Here is a 22,199-nt window from a genome sequence, read left to right as displayed (position 1 = left end):
CCCCTTCCTCACTACCTGGAACCCCTGTTCTGTTATTTTCTGCTATTTACTCCCATTTCTCTTCCCTCCCTACCCGAATAAATTACTGGCCTAACTCACCCTGCGTGCTTTTGAAATTCATTTCTGCAGCACAGCCAAGAGCCTAAAAAGAATCCGGTAGCAGTGGTAAGTGTGAATGTGAGGAATCCCACTGATGGATTGGGTGGGATTGGTTGAGATGGGACAGTTTATGGTGTATGTATGTTTCCAAATTTTTTTTAGAAAGTGACTGAAGAGAAAATGGCAATTAAATGCCATGTGTGGTCCTAATCTGAAGCTAATAATGAAGGAGAAAAGATCCAAAAGGACATTATTGGAACATATGAAAAAATTGAAATATAGACTGAATGCTTTATATCAATGTTAAATTTCTTGAACATGATAACTGTACCTAATATAGTTACGTAAGCAAATATCTTTGTTTTTAAGAAATGTCCGTGGCAGTATTAAGTGTTCAAGGAGCACGATATATAAACTCTCCTCTCAAAGGTTTGGAAAATAATAGATACATAGATAGATAGATAGATAGATAGACAGACAGACAGACAGAAGGAAAGAATGGTATGGGAAATGTGGTAAAATGTTAAAAGTTGGTGGGTCAAGCTCTGGGGAGGGGGTATGAAGATCGACATATGGGCTTCATATTCTTTTTGCAACTGTCCCGTAAGTTTCAAATTATTTCAAAATTGATAGGTGTAAAAAGAAAAATTAAAACTCTATCAATTCATATTTTCCTTAGATTTCACCAGAATTCTAGATTTAAACATCATAATGAATCCAGCTTTTTCAAAACTGATAGGTGTAATAAGAAAAATTAAAACTCTTATCAGTTCAGATTTTCCTTAGATTTCACCAGCATTCTAGATTTAAACATCATAATGAACGCAGCTTTTTCTGGATTCTATCAGAGCAACTCCTGCGATAGAAGTGTGTCCTGCTCCAAGAGTGGACGTCCGCATTTGAAGTTAAGGACAGACTATGCTGTAAAACAGTGGGCCCTTGATAAGTCCACATGTTAGGTTGCTATAACCGAGTCGAGAGTGTGCCAGAGGGTGTCTGCTTCAGCATGTGTCTGCTTCAGCAAGCCACAGAGCCAGGACTGTCCTGGGCAGATGGTCCATGAACTGTGCCTTTCTGAGTTCATTATTTGACCACAAAGTCCCAAATCTGCATGGCCAGTCCATGGAAGACACTGAGCTATTCATTTACTATGTGGATAATTGGGATCCTGTGGAGAAAGTGAGCCAAAGAGAGAACTGAGCCCATTGTGAAATTCAGAGAAATAGTCAAGAAGAGACAGAACCTGGAAAGCAAACAGTTTGAGCAAATGTGTTTGCTCTTTAGTACTAATTTTTTTTCTCTCCCATTTCCTCCTCCCCAGTTGTCTGTTCTCTGTGTCTGTTTGCTGCGTGTTCTTCTTTGTCCACTTCTGTTGTTGTCAGCAGCATGGGAATCTGTGTTTCTTTTTGTTGTGTCATCTTGTGTGTCAGCTCTCCGTGTGTGCAGCGCCATTCCTGGGCAGGCTGAACTTTCTTTTGCGCCGGGCGGCTCTCCTTACGGGGCGCACTCCTTGCACATGGGGCTGCCCTATGTGGGGACACCCCTGCGTGTCAGGGCACTCCTTGCGCGCATCAGCACTGCACATGGGCCAGCTCCACATGGGTCAAGGAGGCCCGGGGTTTGAACTGCGGACCTCCCATGTGGTAGGCGGACGTCCTAACCACTAGGCCAAGTCCGCTTCCCTTTAGTACTAATTTTGAAAAAAAAAAAAAAAAACACCGTATTTTCCTAAGTGTCCGCTGCATTTTCTTTATTGTTGATACCCTTCGTAGTCTCCTCTCGACTTGGTAGTTTGCCTTTCCCTTCTCAGTATACACTCCAAAGTAGAGAGTTAACTCTTGGAGGTTCACATAAACACCTTGAACTAAAAGGTGAAATTTTAAAATTATTTAATAAATTCTCGATTTATAAATTGTTAAACTTCTTGTGTCAGGATTATTGTCCCTGACTGTGTTCATTGCGCAAAGAAAATAATTGCCACAGCCACCCTTCATTGTATGCTCATGAAGACTGAGTGGAAGGAGTTAATTATAGTTCATTTTTACAAAACTTACCAGCACATATGGCTGGAGGATCATAAATAAATAATTAACAACCAGCGAACATGTCAAACAAAAAGGAAAAATGCCTTCTGGGTCACATATTATGAATTACTTTTATTCTCAGCTTGGTAATTAGAAAATCTGCAATGTTTCTCTTTTGCCTGATATAACTTAGCCCACATCTTCACTGCTGTGTGGTGCAGTTTTGATAGATAGTACATGAAACAAATTCTTGTTTCTGAAAGGTTATACCATTGCCTGTAAATAAATGGCAATAAAATATTAAACATTACTCAACAGAGGCAATAACACAGCCAAGCCTTAAATGAGCTGACTCTAAAGATTCAGTTGCAAGGCTCCCAACACTGAAGGGCCAGACAAGTTCTCTGCTCAATTTTAATACACCACAGATATGGCTCACACAGGCCCCGCGCAACGTAATGAGAATGATGGAGCACAATCTTGGGGGATATAGGACACTGGTGTAGTATGGGTTGAAACAAGATAGTAAAGATTCATTTGGAAAACTGTGGTGGTTTGGAGCTGTATGTACCTCCAGAAAAACCTGTTCTTAAAGCTAATCCATTCCTGTGGGTGTGAACCCATTGTAAGTGGACCATTTTTAATTTTTTTAATTTTAAATTTTTAGAGAACAATCATGCATACTACAGAGGATTAAGTAGAACCTTGTGATGAGGTTACATCAGCTAAGGCATGATTCACCTCAGTCAGGATGGGTCTTGATCCTACTACTAGAGTCCTTTATAAGTGGAGTGAAATTTAAACAGAGAAAAAGCCACAGGCAGACATCAAAGGAACCTAGAAGGGAAGGGACAGACCAGGAGGCACCGCCATGGGCTTGCCATGTGATAAGTGAAGGACCAAGGATGACCGACAGCCAACCCCAGAACGCCGCCTTCTTCAGGGAGAAAGTACCGCCCTGATGACGCCTTGATTTGGACTTCCTTTCAGCCTCAAAACCAGAAGCTAGTCATTTCCCATTGTTTAAGCTGAACCATTGCCTTGGTATTTGCTTGAGCAGCCTTGGAAACTAAAACCGAAACTCTGTTCTTGTGTAGAAATAAAGTATTTTAAGTTCCCATGAGTATAAAAAGAAAGGAGATCTCAGAACAGGCATCTGCTCCTCAAAGACCACTTCCTCCTGCCTTTTATCATTTGTACAGTAACTTCTCTGAGTCTTCAGGTATCAGCAGCTAACAGGAAACCACAGATTCCTTGACTGAGTGTGAGGATGCCCAAGGAAGGAAGAAAAATATCCAGGGCCAAGATGAGGGAAGAAGCCAATGAACCCTGGGGTTGCTCTCCTGAAGGGAGTCCCTGAAACTCTCCTCCCCTCTCCCAGAGGTGAGAGCCAACCCTCACCTTTGTGAGGAGGGCAGGGCTGTGCATCGCTAAGCAACCAGCACTTGCGGCTTCCTGACTGCCTCATTTCCCCCGGGCTATGCAGCTTCTGAGGAGAAGCGTCCACCTCTGGAAGCAGGGCCAGACAGGAAGGCATTTCCTGTGTTCCTTTACTCAAGGCCAAGCGCAGGGATAAGTCCATGGAAGCCACGCCCAGAACTGGCGTGCAGCCCCTGTGCCTTCCTTTATCCCACGACTAGCCCTCTTCAGAGCACACAAGGGTCCAGAGCCTCCAGGAAGAGTGAGTATGCGTTCTGGCCAGTGGCTTCATTTTATAGGGCTTTGGAAAGAAAAGCATTGCAACTGACTTGGGTTGTGTTACTCCAAAACATGTTCCCATTTGAGAAAATGTATATTGAGGATCTACCAGGAGCCAGGTGCTGGCTGAGCGCGTGTAATTAGATGGACACCACTGCTGTGACTAGTGTTATTAAACGATGGTTTAAACGATCCCATAGTAGGTCAGGAAAATTCAACTGAATTCAACTAATTGAATGGCCAATGTTTTCTGGGAACTGCAGTAGAGGCCAGGATTCTGGGATTGAACAAGATGCAGCCCATAGGAATACAAATGGTTGTCATCTAGGACAGAGTGTCCTTTCCCCATCCATCTGAAGTAGAAAGACCTCAGGAGAGGGACAGGGAACTTTCCACAGCAGCAGGGACAGAAGGCTTCAAGTCGAAGTGGGCATTCAGGTTGGGTTGTGATGTGCAGAGAAGAAAGGGAGTCTGGGAAGGTCTTGAAGAAGAAACGAGCAGAAGCTTTTCGCCTTTGTGGGTGGAGGCTTGAGTTCCTGAGTCTGAAGGGATGGATGGAGAAGTATGGGGGCTGCGATGAGAGACGAGGCTAAAACGGTCAACCCTACTGAAGGCTGACAAGTGTAGACCTTATACTTCAGTCAGTAGGATAACATTGAAGGCTTTTTAGTAGGTAAAATCCACTGCCTTTCCATATTGTTACTATTTTTTTTAAAGATTTATTTATTTTATTTTATTTCTCTCCCCTCCCCCGCCCCAGTTGTCTGTTCTCTGTGTCTATTTGCTGCGTGTTCTTCTTTGTCCTCTTCTGTTGTTGTCAGTGACACAGGAATGTGTTTCTTTTTGTTGTGTCATCTTGCTGTGTCAGCTCTGTGTGTGTGTGGCGCCATTCCTGGGCAGGCTGCACTTTCTTTCCCGCTGGGCGGCTCTCCTTATGGGGCGCACTCCTTGCGGGTGGGGCTCCCCTATGCGGGGACACCCCTGCGTGGCACAGCACTCCTTGCGCACATCAGCACTGTGCATGGGCCAGCTGCACACGGGTCAAGGAGGCCCAGGGTTTGAACCGCGGACCTCCCATGTGGTAGACGGACGCCCTAACCACTGGGCCAAGTCCACTTCCCTCCATATTGTTTGTAAAGGGGCAGATTCAGTTCTAAAAATCCTTGGACTGTTCATAGCGTTTGAAATCAAGTCATCTCAATGTGACAAGTGTTTTTTGAAGACCGATGTACTGCTTGGTAGCCGTAGGGGCAAGATCTACCTTGGACCATGTCTTTGCCCTCGGGAAACATAAAGCTTTACTGAGAAAGGAGGACTCTCCGCATGTTTCACACAAAATTAGTGCCTGGGCTCTGATACTGAACAATAAAATAATTATTCTAGTTTTAAAGCAATGCCAGCTTCAATCAAAAGAAAAATTATGCAGGACTTCTTTATATAAGTTTACCAACTTATTAAAAAAAGAGCAAATGATAATGTTTTAGTGTGAGAGGCATTCTATATTCCATAGAAACCACAAGCCACAACTAGAAACCATGCCTCAGGAAAGGGAGAAAATGAGAAAATGATCATTTCCAATCCATTGGTCAGAGCATGATTTTTCTGTACAAACTAGGTTCACTGACCTAGAAGAATTAGAAAAAGGGCCTATGCTACTGACTTTCCTATTTAATAAAAATGGAATATTTTGCGTGTCTGAACAACTAACTTCTAACTTTGAAAATCACTGTGCTAAGCCCTATGAATTAGCAGTTGTGTGCAGGAATTTTACATTCATGACAAGTGAGCAGATGGCTTTTCATATATTTGCACCATGACTGAAGCCGAGGCTATTGATAGTAAGTTAATGAAACCACATTTTCACAAGAGACAAGTGAAAATATTTAATAGTAAAGCTTCAGTAATTCTGAATAAAGGCAGGGGAAAGATGGGGAATTCATTATTTTAAAACCTAAATGTTAAGCTCTTCGCCTATAAAAAGGTAGTTGTAATTCTTACATCTTTTGTGCATGAGGGACGTAGAACAACATTGATTCCATTCAGTGATGGATGTTTGCTTAGCGAAATTGGCTCTCCATTGTTGGAACTTAGGTTTGCTTTTGTAGAGTCTGATTTCAGGATCACCATGGAAGGCTCCACCTCGCTGGCCCAAAATTATTTCCTCTCTTGGTTCAGTAATAGCTGAAATTCATGGCGTATGATTGCATGGTTTAATACTGTAGCTTGATCCCAGTTCAAATGGAAAGTTCCTAGGGTTGTCTGTAGTATAAGGAACTAACGATAGGCCCTAATGTAAATGGGCTCCCAATTCTTTCTTTAAAATTTGTTTGGGGTCAGCTTTGTTGCGGTAATTTACCATTTTAAGTGAACGATTTGGCAAGCTTTGACAGATGTGTATCTCCATGTGACCACCATCGCCATCATGGTATAGCACCTTTTCATGATCGCCAATATGATCCCCAGACCTTTTACCCCCTAGCAACCATTGATCTACTTTCGATCACTATATATTTGCCTCTTCTAGAGTTTCGAATCTTTGTGGAAGTACGCATTGTGCAATCTTTTGTGTCAGGCTTCTCTCCCTTAGCCTAAGGTTTTTGGGATTCAGCCATGCTGTTGCTCATATCAGTAACTCACTCCTTTTTATTGCTGAGTACTATGTCATTGTATGGCTGTACTACAATTAGTCCATCCATTTATCAGTCGATGGGCATTTGAGTTGTTTCCAGTTCTTTTGGCTATTATGAGTAAAGCTGCTATGAACATGTGTACAAGTCTTTATGTGGACATGTGTTTTAATTTTTCTGGGTAAATACCCAAGGAGTAGAATTGCTGGATATATGGTAAGTATACATTTAGCTTTTTTTAAAAAAAGATTTATTTATTTATTTATTTATATCCCACCCCGGTTGTCTGTTCTCTGTGTCTATTTGCTGCGTGTTTTCCTTTGTCCGCTTCTGTTGTTGTCAGCGACATGGGAATCTGTGTTTCTTTTTGTTGCGTCATCTTGTTGTGTCAGTTCTCCATGTGTGCGGCACCATTCCTGGGTAGGCTGCACTTTCTTTCACGCTGGGTGGCTCTCCTTATGGGGTGCACTCCTTGAGCGTGGGGCTCCCCTACGCGGGGGACACCCCTGCATGGCAGGGCACTCCTTGCACGCATCAGCACTGCACATGGGCCAGCTCCACATGGGTCAAGGAGGCCTGGGGTTTGAACCGCGGACCTCCCATGTGGTAGATGGATGCCCTAACCACTCGGCCAAGTCTGCCACCACATTTAGCTTTATAATAAACTAACAAACAGTTTTCTATTTTATATTCCTACCAGCAGTATCTGAGAGTTCTAGTTGCTAGAACTATATTTGATATTATCTGGCTCTTTGATTTTAGATAGTATGTAATAGCATCTCATTGTGTTTTTAATTTGCATTTCCCTAATGACTAATGATATTGAGAATCTTTTCATTTTCTTATTTGTCCACTTATATATTTTGGTGAAGCATCTGTTCAACTATGTTGGTCATTCTTTAAAATTGTGTTTTATTAGATACGTAAGAGTTCTTGTTATATATTCTTGATACAAGTTCTTTGTTGGATATATTTTGCAAGTAGTTTCTTTCCATTTGAAGCCTGTTTTTCCATTTACTTAACAGTGTTTTCTGAAGAACAAAAATTTTTCATTTTGATGAAGCCCAAAGTATCAATTCTTGTGCCTTTTTTTAAAATAAAATTTTATTGAAGTGTATCATTCATGCATGAATATAGATAAACATTAAGTGTATAGTAAAAGGTGTGAATTTACAAAACAAACATGCATATTGTCATACAGGGCTCCATAAATCACCCCACCCCCAACACCTTTCATTGTTGCAAAACATTTGTTACAAACTATGAAAAAGCATTGTCAAATTATTACTAACTATAGCCCATATCTAACATTTGGTATATTTTCCCCCAAAACACACAATCATTATCACCCTATATTAGTATTACATATTTATTATAGTTCATGAGAGAATACTCTCATATTTTCTGTTATCCACAGTCCACTTCTACCACGGGATTCCCTGTGTTATACAGTATTCCTGTTTTTTTTTTTTTTTTTTTTTTAAGATTTATTTATTTATTTAATTTCCACCCCTCCCCTGGTTGTCTGTTCTTGGTGTCTATTTGCTGCGTCTTGTTTCTTTGTCTGCTTCTGTTGTCGTCAGCGGCACGGGAAGTGTGGGCGGCGCCATTCCTGGGCAGGCTGCACTTTCTTTTCACGCTGGGCGGCTTTCCTCACGGGCGCACTCCTTGCGCGTGGGGCTCCCCCACGTGGGGGACACCCTTGCGTGGCTCGGCACTCCTTGCGCGCATCAGCACTGCGCATGGCCAGCTCCACACGGGTCAAGGAGGCCCGGGGTTTGAACCGCGGACCTCCCATATGGTAGACGGACGCCCTAACCACTGGGCCAAAGTCCGTTTCCCAGTATTCCTGTTTTGTACAATCCATTCAAAGTGTACACTCAGTGGCTCTTGTTTCCATCACAGAGTTGTGCTGTCATCATCTTATATACTTAAAAAAAAATCTTTGCCTAACCCAAGGTTGCTAAGATTTTCTCCTATGATTTCTTCTAGAGATTTTATAGTTTACCTCTTACATTTAGGTCTATGAAACATTTAAGTTAATTTTTGTATATGGTATGAAATAAGGGTTGAGAGCCATTTTTTTCATAGGTCTATCCACTTGTTCTAGAACCAACTGTTGAAAAGATTATCTTGTCTCTATTAAACTGTCCTGCCACCTTAGTAAAAAATAAGCTGGCCATATCTGTGTGGCTCTATATTTGGATTCTCAGTTCTATTGATGTATCTTTTTTAATAATCAATTTTATTGAAACATATGCATAAACATGTACAATCAGTGGCATTTGGTATAACCACAGAGTTGTGCATTCATCACTTCAATCAATATTAGATCATTTTCTTTACTCAAAAGCAAACAAAAAAACAAAACACAACAAAAAATACTCTACCCTTTAGTAGTCACCTTTCAATCTCTCTATCCTTCCCCAGCCATACATAACTGCTAATCTATTTGTCTCTATAATTTATTTGTATTTGCATTTTGTGTAGATGGTATCAAACAATATGTAGTACTATTTGTCTAATTTCTTTCACTTAGCATTCTTCCTCTTTTACCATTGATGGAAGATTAGTAATATATTACTATGCATTAATATCCATAGTTTGCTTTCGTTGTATTTTTGCCCAAATATCACCCTAATATTAACATCTTGTAACATGAATGTACATATGTTCTGTTTCAGAGAAAAATGTTCTTATATATGCAACATTAACCATGCTCAACTCTCACAGTAGGGTCTGCCCTGCTGTACAGTCCCATATTTCATTTTTTAGTTTTCCTTCTAGTGACATACACAGTCTTGGACTTCCACTTTCAGTCACTTCTTTTTTTTTAACTTATTTATTTATTTATTTCCCTCACTCTTGTGACTTGTTTTGCTGTCTGCTCTCTGTGTCCCTTCCTTGCGCATTCTTCTGTGTCTGCTTATCTCCCTTTGTTGTGTCATCTTGCTGCACCAGCTCTCTGCGGGAGTGGGCCGTCAGCTCTCCGCAGGTGTGGACCAACTTGCCCTCACAAGGAGGCCCTGGGATGCGAACCCACGGCCTCCCATATGGTAGACGGGAGCCCAATGGATTGAGCCACAGCCACTTCTTTTTTAAGAGACCACTGTGGAAGGAAGAAAGTATGAAAACAAGGAGATGCCCAAGTATGGTGGATTCTGGTGCACTGGAAGCAAACACATCCCGCCTCCCCATTTAACTCTTGTTCAGAAATCATTCTTCAGGGAACCACTGGGCCTGCAGGAATGTGCTGAGGAAACCTGTTCGCCGTGGTGACTGAGTACCTTGGCTGACCCCAAAATGCCCAGGAATATATTCAAGGTCTAAGGAAGAGAGTCCTTTGTCCCCCTTCGTAAGCCGGGAGAGTTTGTAGCTAGGGCTGAACCAGACTCACAGAGGTCATAAAACCCCATAATTACGAAAACGGTCTGATATATTTGGATTTAAGAATTAAGTTGCTACTGCTCATTAGATGCTGTTTTGCTCTTATTTAAATCATTGGGGTAAAGTCAATAAAAGACATAAGGACTTTGCTTACTTGAAGAGTTATGTCTTTTGGCAGCATGTTAGAAGATTAGGTATGTTTTTACTTGTTCTAGTTTTATATGAAGTAGCAGCCTAGGTCAACTCGCCTTCTAACTGAGGACTTCAGCCTGAGGGATTTTCCAGTGTATGACATTGCATAGTGACAGAGTTGGACATAGACAAATAATGTCTCCCCTTTTATCACCTGCTTTTAACAGGCGATGATATGGCCACTGCTGTTTAGTTTGCAGGCTTCTAGAGTTTCCATCAGCCATGCTGCAAATCTGTTTCAATGAGAATTCCTGGCAGGCCTCCCCCCAGCGAATGGAAACAGAGGCACAACAGCCTGTATCCCCTGGGCGGGTGAATTCTGATTTCCTTTCCTGCATGTGGGTGTGCTCTGTTTTCCTTCTGGCAGTTTCTAGGTGGAGATATGACCTCAGTCTTTTGGAATGCCTGGACAGGATTTCTTTATTTATCGGGCCCCATCAGCAAATCAACTCTTTTCAGTATTTGCAGGTCAAGAGTACCTGCTTTTCTCCTGTGAGTCACACACCTGCCAAGAGATGACTTATAAGAGCCCTTCCCACCAACCAGGCCTGAAGAGCGAGTTTCAACCTCCTACTAGGGAAAGTGGGTCGAAATGCAAGTTGGAGGATAGGATGCTACGAATGCAACCATATCTAGAGTGCTTTTGTTTTTTTAAGTGAGCTTTGGTAGTGCACATTAGTAAAAATGCACTTCGACACACTTGAAGGCCAGTGGGTGTGATTTCACTGTGAGGCTGAGAGCTCTGGTTCTGATAAAGTTTTTAAGTTTTCAGAGAATGCTTAATGACTTCTTTTTGGAATAAAGTTTCTGGACCTGATACAAGCTCCTTTAATTGGCATATTCCCTCTAAGTTCAGGTTTAAGACTGAGATGGTTACATCGGCGGCTGTCTCCGTTTCTGCCCTGGATAAGTGGCAAATATTTTAAAATAATTAACACGTAGAGATTGCATTCTGTTGGTATATTTGTATATTCGCACATTTTGTTACATACCTCTTTGTCTTCCTAATTTGAGTAGAGTGAACTCAATTTGCTCCTCTATGGATAACTTAAATTATTTATTATAAGCATCAATTAAAATGCATTGATGCCTTAGGGCCTCGTCAGAACTCTTCACTTCTGCAAAAGAGTGGGCCAGACTGCTATGATTTTACAAGTTAATTTGTATCTGTATTTAATTTCACTCCATTAATGGCCATTTTTGTCTGATCCTGGTATCACCTCACCAAATTCCTATTAACGTTTCTTATGTATTATAGGCTAGAAGTCTAAACATCCAAATAGAGGTGTGTATATACATATAAATATGTGTATTTATGTACATACACACACTCTGTCTCTGATGTAAGCTTCTAAAGTAGGACATATTCTGCTTGGTTAAAAGAGCAGGTTTTTGTGATGTCTGTTTTCATTGGGAATAGAATTTCCCATTGAAGTTACAGCCAAGAGGCTTAAAGTTAGTCACAAGTCTCTAGGCTTCTGACCCAGATAAGTGAGATGCTATGAAAAGGGAAATTTTAGGCAGATAGTGGATAATACACAACGGAATAGGAATCCTATAAATAGTCTCTCTACTCTGTATTACTTATCAATGGTGGACATGCAAGGAAAAAAGGTACAAACTTTTATTCAGGTAACTTGCTGAAAAAAGAATGTAGCTCTCATGTGGGTTAATTTCTAGGGCTGCCATAACCAAGTACCACAGCTTGGGCAGCTGAAAACAACAAATTTATTCCCTCACAGTTCTGGAGGCTTGAGATCTAAACTCAAGATGTCAGCAGGGCCATGGGCCCTCTGAAGAACTTTCTTTTTTGCCTCTGCCAGCTTCTGGTGGCCTCGGGTGCTTCTTGGCTGGTGGTGGCATGGCTCCAATCCCTGCTGTAGCAGTTTGACATGGTTATGAATTCCAAAACTAGATACTGGATTATGTTTGTAAACTAGTCTGTACCTGGGCATGATTGAGTTATGATTAGGGCTTTGATTGGGTCATGTCATTAGGGCGTCGAGTCCCCACCCACCAAGGGGTGGGCATAGCAAAGGACAGATTTGAAAGTTTTGATGTTGGAGTTTGATGCTGAAATCTTAAGCTGGAGCACCAGGAAGTAAGCAAACAGAGGAAAGAGAAGCAAGTCCTAGGAAGAGAGGAACCCTGAGCCCAGGAAGAAGCAAGCCCTGGAGAGAGAGGAAACTTGAACCCAGAGAGAAGCAAGACCCTGGAAGGGAGGACCCAAGAAGCCTGAACCCTCACAGACAGCAGCTGTCATCTTGCTCCAACACTTGAAAATAGACTTTTGCAAGGGAAGTAACTTATGCTTTATGGCCTGATATCTGTAAGCTCTTACCCCAAATAAATATCCTTTATAAAACCAACCAATTTCTGGTATTTTGAATCAGCACTCCTTTCGCTGACTAATACACCTGTCTACCACTCTGTTCACACGGCCACTTCTCTGGATGGGTGGTATTGACTCTTCTCTTCTTATACAGATACCAGTCAATGGATTAAGGGCCCACCTAATCCAAATCCTTGACTAATTACATCTGCAAAGACCCCATTTCCAAATAAACTCAAATTCTGAGGTTCCAGGTAGACATGAAATTTGGGAGGACAATATTCAACCCACTGCACCTAACCTACCCCCCGCCCCCATTTTTGGTATGTTGGTTCATTTGTTCTTTCATTCAACAAATAAATAAGGCACTTCATCTAGGAATATGGATTAAAAAGATGGGATTGACCTCAAGAACTCACCATTTCGGTGACCATTTCTCTAAATCACGTAGGCCTACAGGACCCATAAAAGGAGGTGAGGAAGAACGTTTGAAAAGGAGACTATTCATTTGCTAAAAGCTGGGCATGATAGGCCAGAAAATGTGTTGGCTTTTATAGGTGGAAGTTATTAGGTTAAAAGCTTACAGTTCTGAGGTTGTAAATAGTCCAAATCATCATCAGGAGATAAGCCACCAGCAATCCTAGATACATGGAGGCATCTGCTTCTCTTCCAGGTCTCGTTGCTTCAGATTCTGACTGCTCCATCAGTGACTTCCTTTCTCCAGGGTTCTTTTCTAAGCTCCTGCGTTCCTTCTCTCCACCTCTATGACTTTTTTTCTGTGTAACTTTGCATTTGGCCCTCCTTTAATATAGGACTCTGGCAAGAGGACCAAGATCTGCCCTGGGTCATGTCTTGCTGAAGCACTCCAACCAAAGACCCCCCAATTGAATTCAATCCAAGCAAAGGGTCCCACGCTCACAGAAACAGATTAGCTCCAAGAACATGATCTTTTCTGGGATCCAAAAAAGCTTCAAACTGTCACAGAGACTAATCCAGAGAACCTAGAAGGAAAATAGGGCTGTGTTATCCTCACCCTTAGAATAAGCTCAGAGAAAGATGGGCTCGTAGGACACTCACTTGTGCCTGAAGAAGCAGCTTGACTCCAGTGGTAGTTTGAAGCTTTTATGGACCCCAGAAAATGATATCCTTAAAGCAAATCCTTTCTAAGGGTATGACCCTATTGTAAGGAGGACTTTTTGAAACTGTCTTCAGTAGGGTGTGACCCAGGGTGGGTCTTAATCCTTTATTGCAATCCTTTATAAATGGGATGAATATGGAAAGAGAAAGACAGAGAGAAACCCACAGAAGCACAGAGAGAAAGCCACAAAAGTCAGAAACTGAAGTAATGACACCTGGAAGAGAAGGGATGGAACAGCAGAAGATGCCATCTGTGCTCATGTGAGAGAAGAGTCCAGGATCACCAGCAGCCAATCCTCAAGGAGAAAGCACCACCTGATGATGCCTTGATTTGGATAATTTTTATCAGCCTTGGACTGTACGCTTTTAACCTAACAAATCCCCATTGGAAAAGCCAACTCATTTCTGGTATATTGTATTTTGGCAGTCCAGCAGACTAAAACAACTACTAACTAACTAGAGGGCCTCCTGAGGCTTCAGCTCTGTGGGCCTCCAGCCTGACCACCACAGATGCCTTCCTGGCCTATGGAAAGAACACAACTGTAAGGTCATTGTACGTAGATAAGCTTCTACTTTCTTTAATTTTCTGTTCTCACATTTTTGGGTCAATTTTTAATGTTCTGAAATGGTTTTGCTGTTGCAGAGTCAGAGAGCACATTGAAGAGATTTCGTTCTTTTTTTTCTTTTCCTAAATAGTCTTCACCCCAAGGCAAACCTTATTGATCCACCCTGAAGGACAGGAAAATCTTCAATGAGCTTCAAAAGGAGCATTTCCTTCCTTTATAAGTAATGAAGGTGAGACCCATTTAAACTGAAGGATAAATTTGTACAATAGTAATGATAAGAGACCTCCATTTTCCCTATTTCCTCTTACCTGGGCTAGTCCCCTAAGAAAGAACCTTCCTTTCCATTTTTACCCTCTAGTATGTGCTGAATTCATTTCCTCTTCTCCATTGCAGCTTTGACAATGAACCACTTCCTTGACCACAAAAGCAAGTCCTTACTCTTTTCCCTCCCATGCAAGGGCCTTCAGAATTTGCCCTGTGATGGTTAGGCTAATGTGTCAACTTGGTCAGGTATTGTGCCCATTTGTTTGGTCAAGCAAGTACTGGGGTAATTGAATGCAAGGACATTTCCTAGACTTTAATCATCAGTGGGTTGACTGCATCTATGGCTGATGATATCTACGATCAACTGAGGAGAGTGCCTTCAGCAATGAGTGACATCTCACCCAGTCAATTTATGATCCATCAGTTAACTGATCTCATCCAATCAGTTGAAGGCCTTAAAAGAAGAAGTGATTTCAGCATTCAGGCAGAGAATTCCCATCTCTACTTCAGTCAGTGTCTCTTGGGAAACTCATTGAGGACCTTCATCAGAGTGCCTGGCTAGTAGCCTACCCTACAGAATTTGGATTCTTGCATCCTCACAGTCACCTGAGATAATTTCATAAGATCTCCTACTATTTACAGTTAACTCATGTCTGTTCTGTATCCCTAGAGAACCCTAACAGAGTCCCCAACCTACTTTTAATTGCCATATATACTTCCCTCACATACATTTTTTAAAATCAAAATAAAACTATTTACTGCTGTTAGTATCTATAAGTCTGAAAGAGGGAGGATAAAAGAAATTCAGGTAGCTTCAGAGCACATTTTACTGAGAAGGGAAAAACTCTTAATTTTTCACTAGGTCTCTGAATGAAATATTAATAGGAAAATGAGTTCTTAGTTGAAATGGGACCCAGAGCTAGAGAATGCATTGCATAACTAGCCCTTGTGTATTTTCAAAATCCCATTAAACCATACACTTCACCTCTCAAGAGGATAATTGATTATATTTGTTTGGATTAAGAGAAAATCTAGGTTTGCAGATCTGACTTAAAAGCAATATTTCACATTTCTCTCATAATTAAAACCCACCATTCTCTGACTTCACATTTGCAGAACATAGGAAAAACAGGTTTCCCATTCACTAAGAATTCTCCTCCAGTGATGAAACTGGCAACTGCTCAAATGAAACCACTCTTTCTTTTTTTAAGCCTATTATTTGTTATATTTATTCTCAAGGCTAAGAAGAATCTAGAGATTGCCAGAAGTGATAGTCAATTGCAGTTGTCTAACTCAGTATTTTTCACATTGATTTTGTGAAACGGCCAGCTGTTGTACCACAAGTTTTTAAATAGGGTGCATGGTGGAATAAGTTTGGGAAATACAGCTTATTTGTTGGAGAAAGAAAGAAAATAAAAATTTTTCATTTTGCTTAATCTAGCGTCCATGCTTATCTGAGTGTGATATCTTTCCTCCCCCTCCAATCACACACATCCACCCATGGCTTGAAATATCTCTTAATACCATTGAACACAGTTTCAAGACATCACTATACACGGTGAATGTTGAATTTTTAAGTAAGCATGCTAGATTTATAAATTCTGTGTGTTCTTGATCAGAGCACTCATACTGGCAAGGACATCAGCTGTTGTTCCAAATAATGTTCACATTTTAGGCCAAAAGAATTCATCATAGTTGCTAGCATGCAGTTGAGTCCTCAATATTGTTGAGAGTTTAACTACAAACTTTTTGATCATGTCACTAATAGTAAGGTGCAGGCAGTTAACATCTAAAGATATAAAGAAATACACAGGAAGAGATTGTTTTTCTTGGTAGAGGTAACAGATGGGGGCATATTTGTGCAAGTGGGCAGGCATACAGAAAGACTGCAGAGTACACAGCAAAAGGACAGACAACTGGCACTCAGATATGAATATTATATCTGAAAGCACTACTAGATTATAATATCTCAGCCCACTCCTCTAATCCTTTTCTGGTTATCTTTTTTTTTTTTTTAGAAAGCAAAACCTTATGTGATGGCAGAAGGTGAAGACACAGGCACCATCTTGAAACCACTGGTGTTTCGCACAGATGAAACCACTCCTAAAGTAGTGCAAAGCGTCCTACTGGAGCGTGGTTGGAATGAGTTTGATCGGAAAGAGCATAACGTCGAAGGCTGGAATCTCTACTGGAAGACTTCCTCTTTTCGAATGATTGAACATACCAATGTCAAACCTTGGCAGCGGCTAAACCATCACCCAGGAACAACCAAACTTACCAGGAAGGACCGTTTGGCAAAATACCTAATGTACATGAAGAGGGTTTATGGCACTTCCATTTATGAATTCGTTCCTCTGACGTTCATCATGCCCGGCGACTATAACAAGTTTGTCGCTGAGTATTCTAAGGAGAAGCAGATGCTGGGCACTAAGCAGAGCTACTGGATTTGCAAGCCAGCAGAATTATCTCGTGGGAGGGGAATAATAATCTTCAGTGACATTAAAGACTTAATCTTCGACGATACAGATATAGTCCAGAAGTATATCTGCAACCCCTTGCTTGTTGGTAAATATAAATGTGACCTTCGTGTCTATGTTTGTGTCACCGGCTTTAAGCCGTTGACCATTTATATCTATCAGGAGGGATTAGTACGGTTCGCCACGGAAAAGTTTGACCTTAGTAATCTGCAGAACAATTATGCCCATTTGACCAATAGCAGTATCAACACATCTGGGACCTCCTATGAGAAGATCAAAGAAGTGATTGGTCATGGTTGCAAATGGACCCTCAGCAGGTTTTTCTCCTACCTTCGTAGCTTTGATGTCGACCATGTGCTTTTGTGGCAAAAAATCAGCCACATGGTCATTCTCACGATGCTCGCCTTTGCTCCATCAGTCCCGTGCGCCACCAATTGCTTTGAGCTCTTTGGATTTGACATTCTGATTGATGATAATTTTAAGCCATGGCTTTTAGAAGTCAACTATAGCCCAGCTTTGTCCTTGGGATGTAAAGCTGATGTAACGGTGAAGCGAAAAGTTATCCATGATATTGTTGAATTGATTCACTTAAATGGTCCAAGGAATGAGGGCAAAGAAGGTGGCAATGCTTTCCCTGGGCTTTCCAATGTCTCCTTTGCTAAAAGCGATAAAGGTAGATTGAGTAATGTTTGCAGTTCTCTTCCTTATGGTTCTCTCCTACAGTTCACAAGCAGAGCATTTAAAAAGGATGAATCCACTAAGGGCAAAGCTGCAAGAATATGTCCTAAAAATACACGTACCTCCCAACTTAGAGAAATGATAAGCAAGCAGAACTTACTTCTAATGGCAAAAGAACCACCCAAAGTCAAGTCAAAGTTAAAGAGCAGGCATAGCCCTCACAAGATATCTCTCTCCTATGTGTCACTCTTCCCATCGTATACTTGCAAGACAAGCATCTCCTCGAGTTTCCTCTCAGACAACAGCAAAGAGCCAGATCCCCAAGCTGGCAACTTTGTTCTCATTTTTCCTTTCAATGAAGCTACTTATGGAGCTTCTAGGAATGGGCTAAATGTCAAAAGAATAGTCCAAGAGCTCCAGAAACAAATGAATAAGCAGCATTCTCGAGTAGGAGGAAATAAAACAAAGAGGTGACATGGGCTTTTGAAAACCAAGGATCCATATCCCAGGGAAAGATACAACTTCAAGTCCCTGACCTCCACATTCAGCATATTAACTACATTATTGGGAATATATATGTGGATGCATATATAAACACAAAAATTTCTGACAAAGTATAAAATGTTCAAGTGGTAATATATTCTATTACATTGCTCAGACTTTTGGGATGAGGCAACCCAGCCTCTTATGTGTACTTGCGTGGGCTTTATTACAACCATTCTATGTATTTATTTAAACAAGGGGATAAAATCATTATTATAGCATTTTTAAAGGATTCTTAGAAGAAAGAAAGCCAGGAGAAATAGTCAACTATTTCTGTTCAAAATTAATTTTGTCAAATTAATGATCAATCTGGTATTTAGGGTGAATGATTGAAAAGTCAATTAAAATACCCAGATGACACTGTTTTTCTAGGATCTGGGGCCCTAAGTCAGACGTTGCCCCATATGGTTCTCCATAGGAGCCATTCACCAGCCATCTTTTAAAAGCACTGCTCTTGGTTGGTCTTGTCATATAATTGTCCCAGGGTAAAATGTCAGAACCTTTTCCAGACCTAGGGGTGTTACCATTCCTGCCAGTCAGAAAAGCATCTGAAGAGTCCTAGGATATAAAAATTCCAGTGGGTTTACTTGAAAGCATTGTGCTAAGTGAAAGAAGTCATATATAGAAGGCCATACACTGATTCCAGTTATATGAAATGTCCAGGGTAAGTAATCCATAGAGATGGCAGATTTGGTTGCCAGAGGCTAGGGATTGGGGAATGGGGGACAACTTTTTCATGGGCATGGGGCTTTATTTTGGGAGATGAAAATGTCATAGAACTAAATAGGGGCAATATGGTTGCACAACATTGTGAATGTACTAAATGTCACTAATGGTAAGTTTTATTTTACTTGTATTCTACTACAATTTAAAAAACTGCTGCAAAACAAAAACAAGATAGGCAAGAATGAACAATTGTGAACAGTGATACATAATGGGTGATACAACTCTAGAAAGCCAAACTGAAGGAAGTGATTACCCTAAAAGTTAAGACGATGATTGTAATTCGGTTGGTGCACAGGGAAACAGCTTCTGGAGTGGCTGGCAAAATTCTCTTACTTGACCTGGAGGGGCTCGGGAACAAAGAACAAAAGAGGAGGAAAAAATTCCATTTGTGTCTAAATGAGGCTATACTGCATATTTTGTTCATTGCCTGTGCGCATGTATTTATATATTTACTTGCTCCAGACCTGGTTCTTTTAAACTCCTGTAAAGGAATCAAGAATATAAGTCAGTCAAAATTGTTTCTGATCTTCTCAGTCAAGTTCCTACTCTATAAAGGTTGGCAAATGAAGTAAAGGTCCTTTTTCACAAATGACTAGACGTTCTCATGAGACCAAATCAAGCAACTGGAGCTACTTGAAAACCAGAGATTAAATTCCTCCTCATTTTTTTTTTAATACTCACTTCTAGTTTTGGTTTTAATGACTTCTTTGATGTGAAAGCCAGTCTGACAGAAATGGGAACAGCCTTTGTTGTTAAGGAAAATTAGCTTTATGCAAACATTCGAATTTTTAGGATAAGAATAGCCTTGGACATCTGTCAGGAAAAACTTGTAAAATCTGGGCAATGTATCTCTCATGGTAAAATATGGGCCAATTAAACTGAAATAATAATGATCTAATATAAGCAATAGGAAACCTATGCACATAGACTTTGTGACTCTCAGGTGCATATACACTAAGAGAAAAAGAGGAAATAACATGGAAACTACCTTGCAGACAACAAAGAAGATTTATTAAGAAGATATATAGTAGTTATTTTTAAATTCTTGGACTTCTGCTTTCAGGAAGATGGAATAGAAGCATTCTCCCCTATTCCTCCCACTAAGTATAACTAAAAACCCTGGGCATTATATATAAAACAAGCATAAGAAAACACTGAAAGGTGTAGAGACAGCAGACCACCTGGGGACTTTGGGATCTGAAGAACAACATGGCAATAAGTTCTCTGGGTTTTCTTTCTGCTTCATTCCTACTATTTGGGTTCTTAATAAGCCAGCAATCCAGAAACACAAATTGACCTGGAAACAAAATGCCCAAGTGTGCTCTCTCTACCAAAGGATCCGGCATGGAGCAGCCCCGCAAGAAAACTTTTAGAAAATAACTATTCTATTATAGTCAAACACCTCAGAAAACTGTGCCACCACCCCCACCCATGCCAGCAAAGGCTGCAAGGGGAGCCTAAAATTCCACCTAACAGGGCTGTAATGGGGCTTCCCAAACACCCCATTGGGATGGTGTCAAAACAGGTGGAGTAGAGAGTAGGAACTTCCATCCTCACTAGGCATTAATGAGCCTCCCATCCCACTCCATGTATCAGGAGAGGTCCATTAGGGACCCAGAACACCCACCCCCACCAAGCAGTATCAAAGAGCAAGCCCCTCAGGTATCCGTGGAAGCCAAGTGAGGACTCTAGACTTTTGTCCTCAACTGACAATAATGAAATTATGGTCCCCTTCTCCTGCCAGAGCATTGTCAGAAGAAGTGAGCTAAAACAAGATTTAAAGACAGTCAAGTCCCATCATACCCAAAATGCCCAGTAGCAATTGGAACTCACTCTTCATATAAGGAAGCAGGAAGATTTCAAACTGAATGGGAAAAAAGACAATAGATGACAACACTGAGATGACAAAACTATTAGAATTACCTGCAAAGAGTTTCAAGCAACCGTCAGGAAAGGGTTTCAAGGAGCATGTACAGACACACTTGAAATAAATGAAAATACAGTCTCAGCCAAGAAATAAAAGTTTCAGCAAAGAAATAAAAGATATAATAGAGAACCAAATGGAAATTTTAGAAATGAAAGAAACAGTAACCAAAATAAATTCGATGGATTGGCTTAATAGAATGGAGTGAACAGGGGAAAGAATCAGTAATTGTAGATAGAACAATAGAAATTACCCAAAGAAAACATCGTGAAAACAGCAAGAGAGAAGTGAAAACTTACCTATTAGGTGAAAAACAACTTGAATGACAGCAAATTTCTTATCAGAAATCATAGATTCCAGAAGGAAGTGGCACAACATTTTTTGAGAGCTGAAAGAAAATAACTGTCAAACCAGAATCCTATATCCAGTGAGCATATCCATCAGAAATGAAAAGGAAATTGAAGATATTATTAGATGAAAGAAAATTAAAAGAACTTGTTGCTTGTAGACTTACCCTAAAAGAATGGTTAAAGAAGTTTTTTAAATAAAAGGGAAATGATAAAACAAGGAATCTTGGAACATTAAAGAAGAAAGAACATGATAAACAAAAATATGAGTAAATACAGATTCTCCACCTCCTCCAGAGTCTTCTAAAATACATTTGCCCAATCTCAAGGATTTTAGGATGATGCCCATTCTGCTTAATGAACAATGGACTAAAGTAGAATTATTATTATGCTACTATAACTTATTATTCTACCAATGGAAGAGATTTTATCATTGATATAAAGGCTGTGACCACCAGAGGTCCTAACGGAAGGAAGAGAGAAGAATAAGTGTAATATAGGGAGCATTTCAGACATTGGAATTGTATTGCATGACATTGCAAAGACAGATACAGGTCATTATATAATTATATAATTTGTAACAACCTACAAAATTGTGCAAGACAGTGGAAACTATGATGTAAACTATAGTTCCCATTTAATAGTAATGATTCAATATGTATTCATCAGTTGTAACAAATGTACCATGCTAATAAAGGATGATGTTAATGTGTGAAAGTGGAGGGGAGAGGGAGTAGGGCATATGGGAATCCCCTACATTTTCTATGCAATGTTTATATAATCTAAAGCTTCTTTAAAAATAAATAATAATAATAAAATAAAATAAAATACATTTGACTATTGAAGCAAAAATTATATCACCATCTAATATGGTTCTAAAAGTATTATAGAGGAAATAAAGACAACTTAATTAGAAATGGGGGAGAGTAAAGGGATGTGAAAGGAAGTAAGTGTCTTATACTTCAATTGAACTGGTGAAACAATAGTAGTAGACTGCAATGAGTTACATATATATGTTGGAATATCTAGAGCAACCATTTAAAACTATAAACTCTATCGACAAAGAAAAATTGAATTCTGAAAATTGTGCAAATAGCCCAAAGGAAGGCAGAGAACAAAGCAAACAAACAACCCCAGAAAAAATAGAAACATAAAATGACAGATGTAAGCCCTGGCAT

At 40.4% G+C, this 22,199-nt stretch overlaps 1 protein-coding gene across 2 annotated transcripts; it reads left to right on the top strand.

Annotated features, from left to right (window-relative positions):
• Positions 1–3,589: 3,589 nt before the first annotated feature.
• TTLL2 (tubulin tyrosine ligase like 2) lies at positions 3,590–21,159 on the top strand. 2 transcript variants are annotated; one of them, XM_004459462.3, is made up of 3 exons: positions 3,590–3,804; positions 14,193–14,291; positions 16,345–18,136. In XM_004459462.3, the coding sequence occupies exons 2-3, from the start codon at positions 14,286–14,288 to the stop codon at positions 17,953–17,955; spliced, it is 1,617 nt and encodes a 538-aa protein (XP_004459519.2). In that variant the 5' UTR covers positions 3,590–3,804; positions 14,193–14,285; the 3' UTR covers positions 17,956–18,136. The 2 variants fall into 2 exon arrangements, with proteins under 2 accessions (XP_004459519.2, XP_058145627.1); XM_058289644.1 differs by lacking the exon at positions 14,193–14,291 and having other exon boundaries at positions 16,345–21,159.
• Positions 21,160–22,199: the final 1,040 nt, after the last annotated feature.

The sequence above is a fragment of the Dasypus novemcinctus genome, chromosome 28 (genome assembly GCF_030445035.2).
Source record: "Dasypus novemcinctus isolate mDasNov1 chromosome 28, mDasNov1.1.hap2, whole genome shotgun sequence".
NCBI classification, from domain to species: Eukaryota; Metazoa; Chordata; class Mammalia; order Cingulata; family Dasypodidae; genus Dasypus; species Dasypus novemcinctus.
This window is presented reverse-complemented; position numbering and strand designations above follow the sequence as displayed.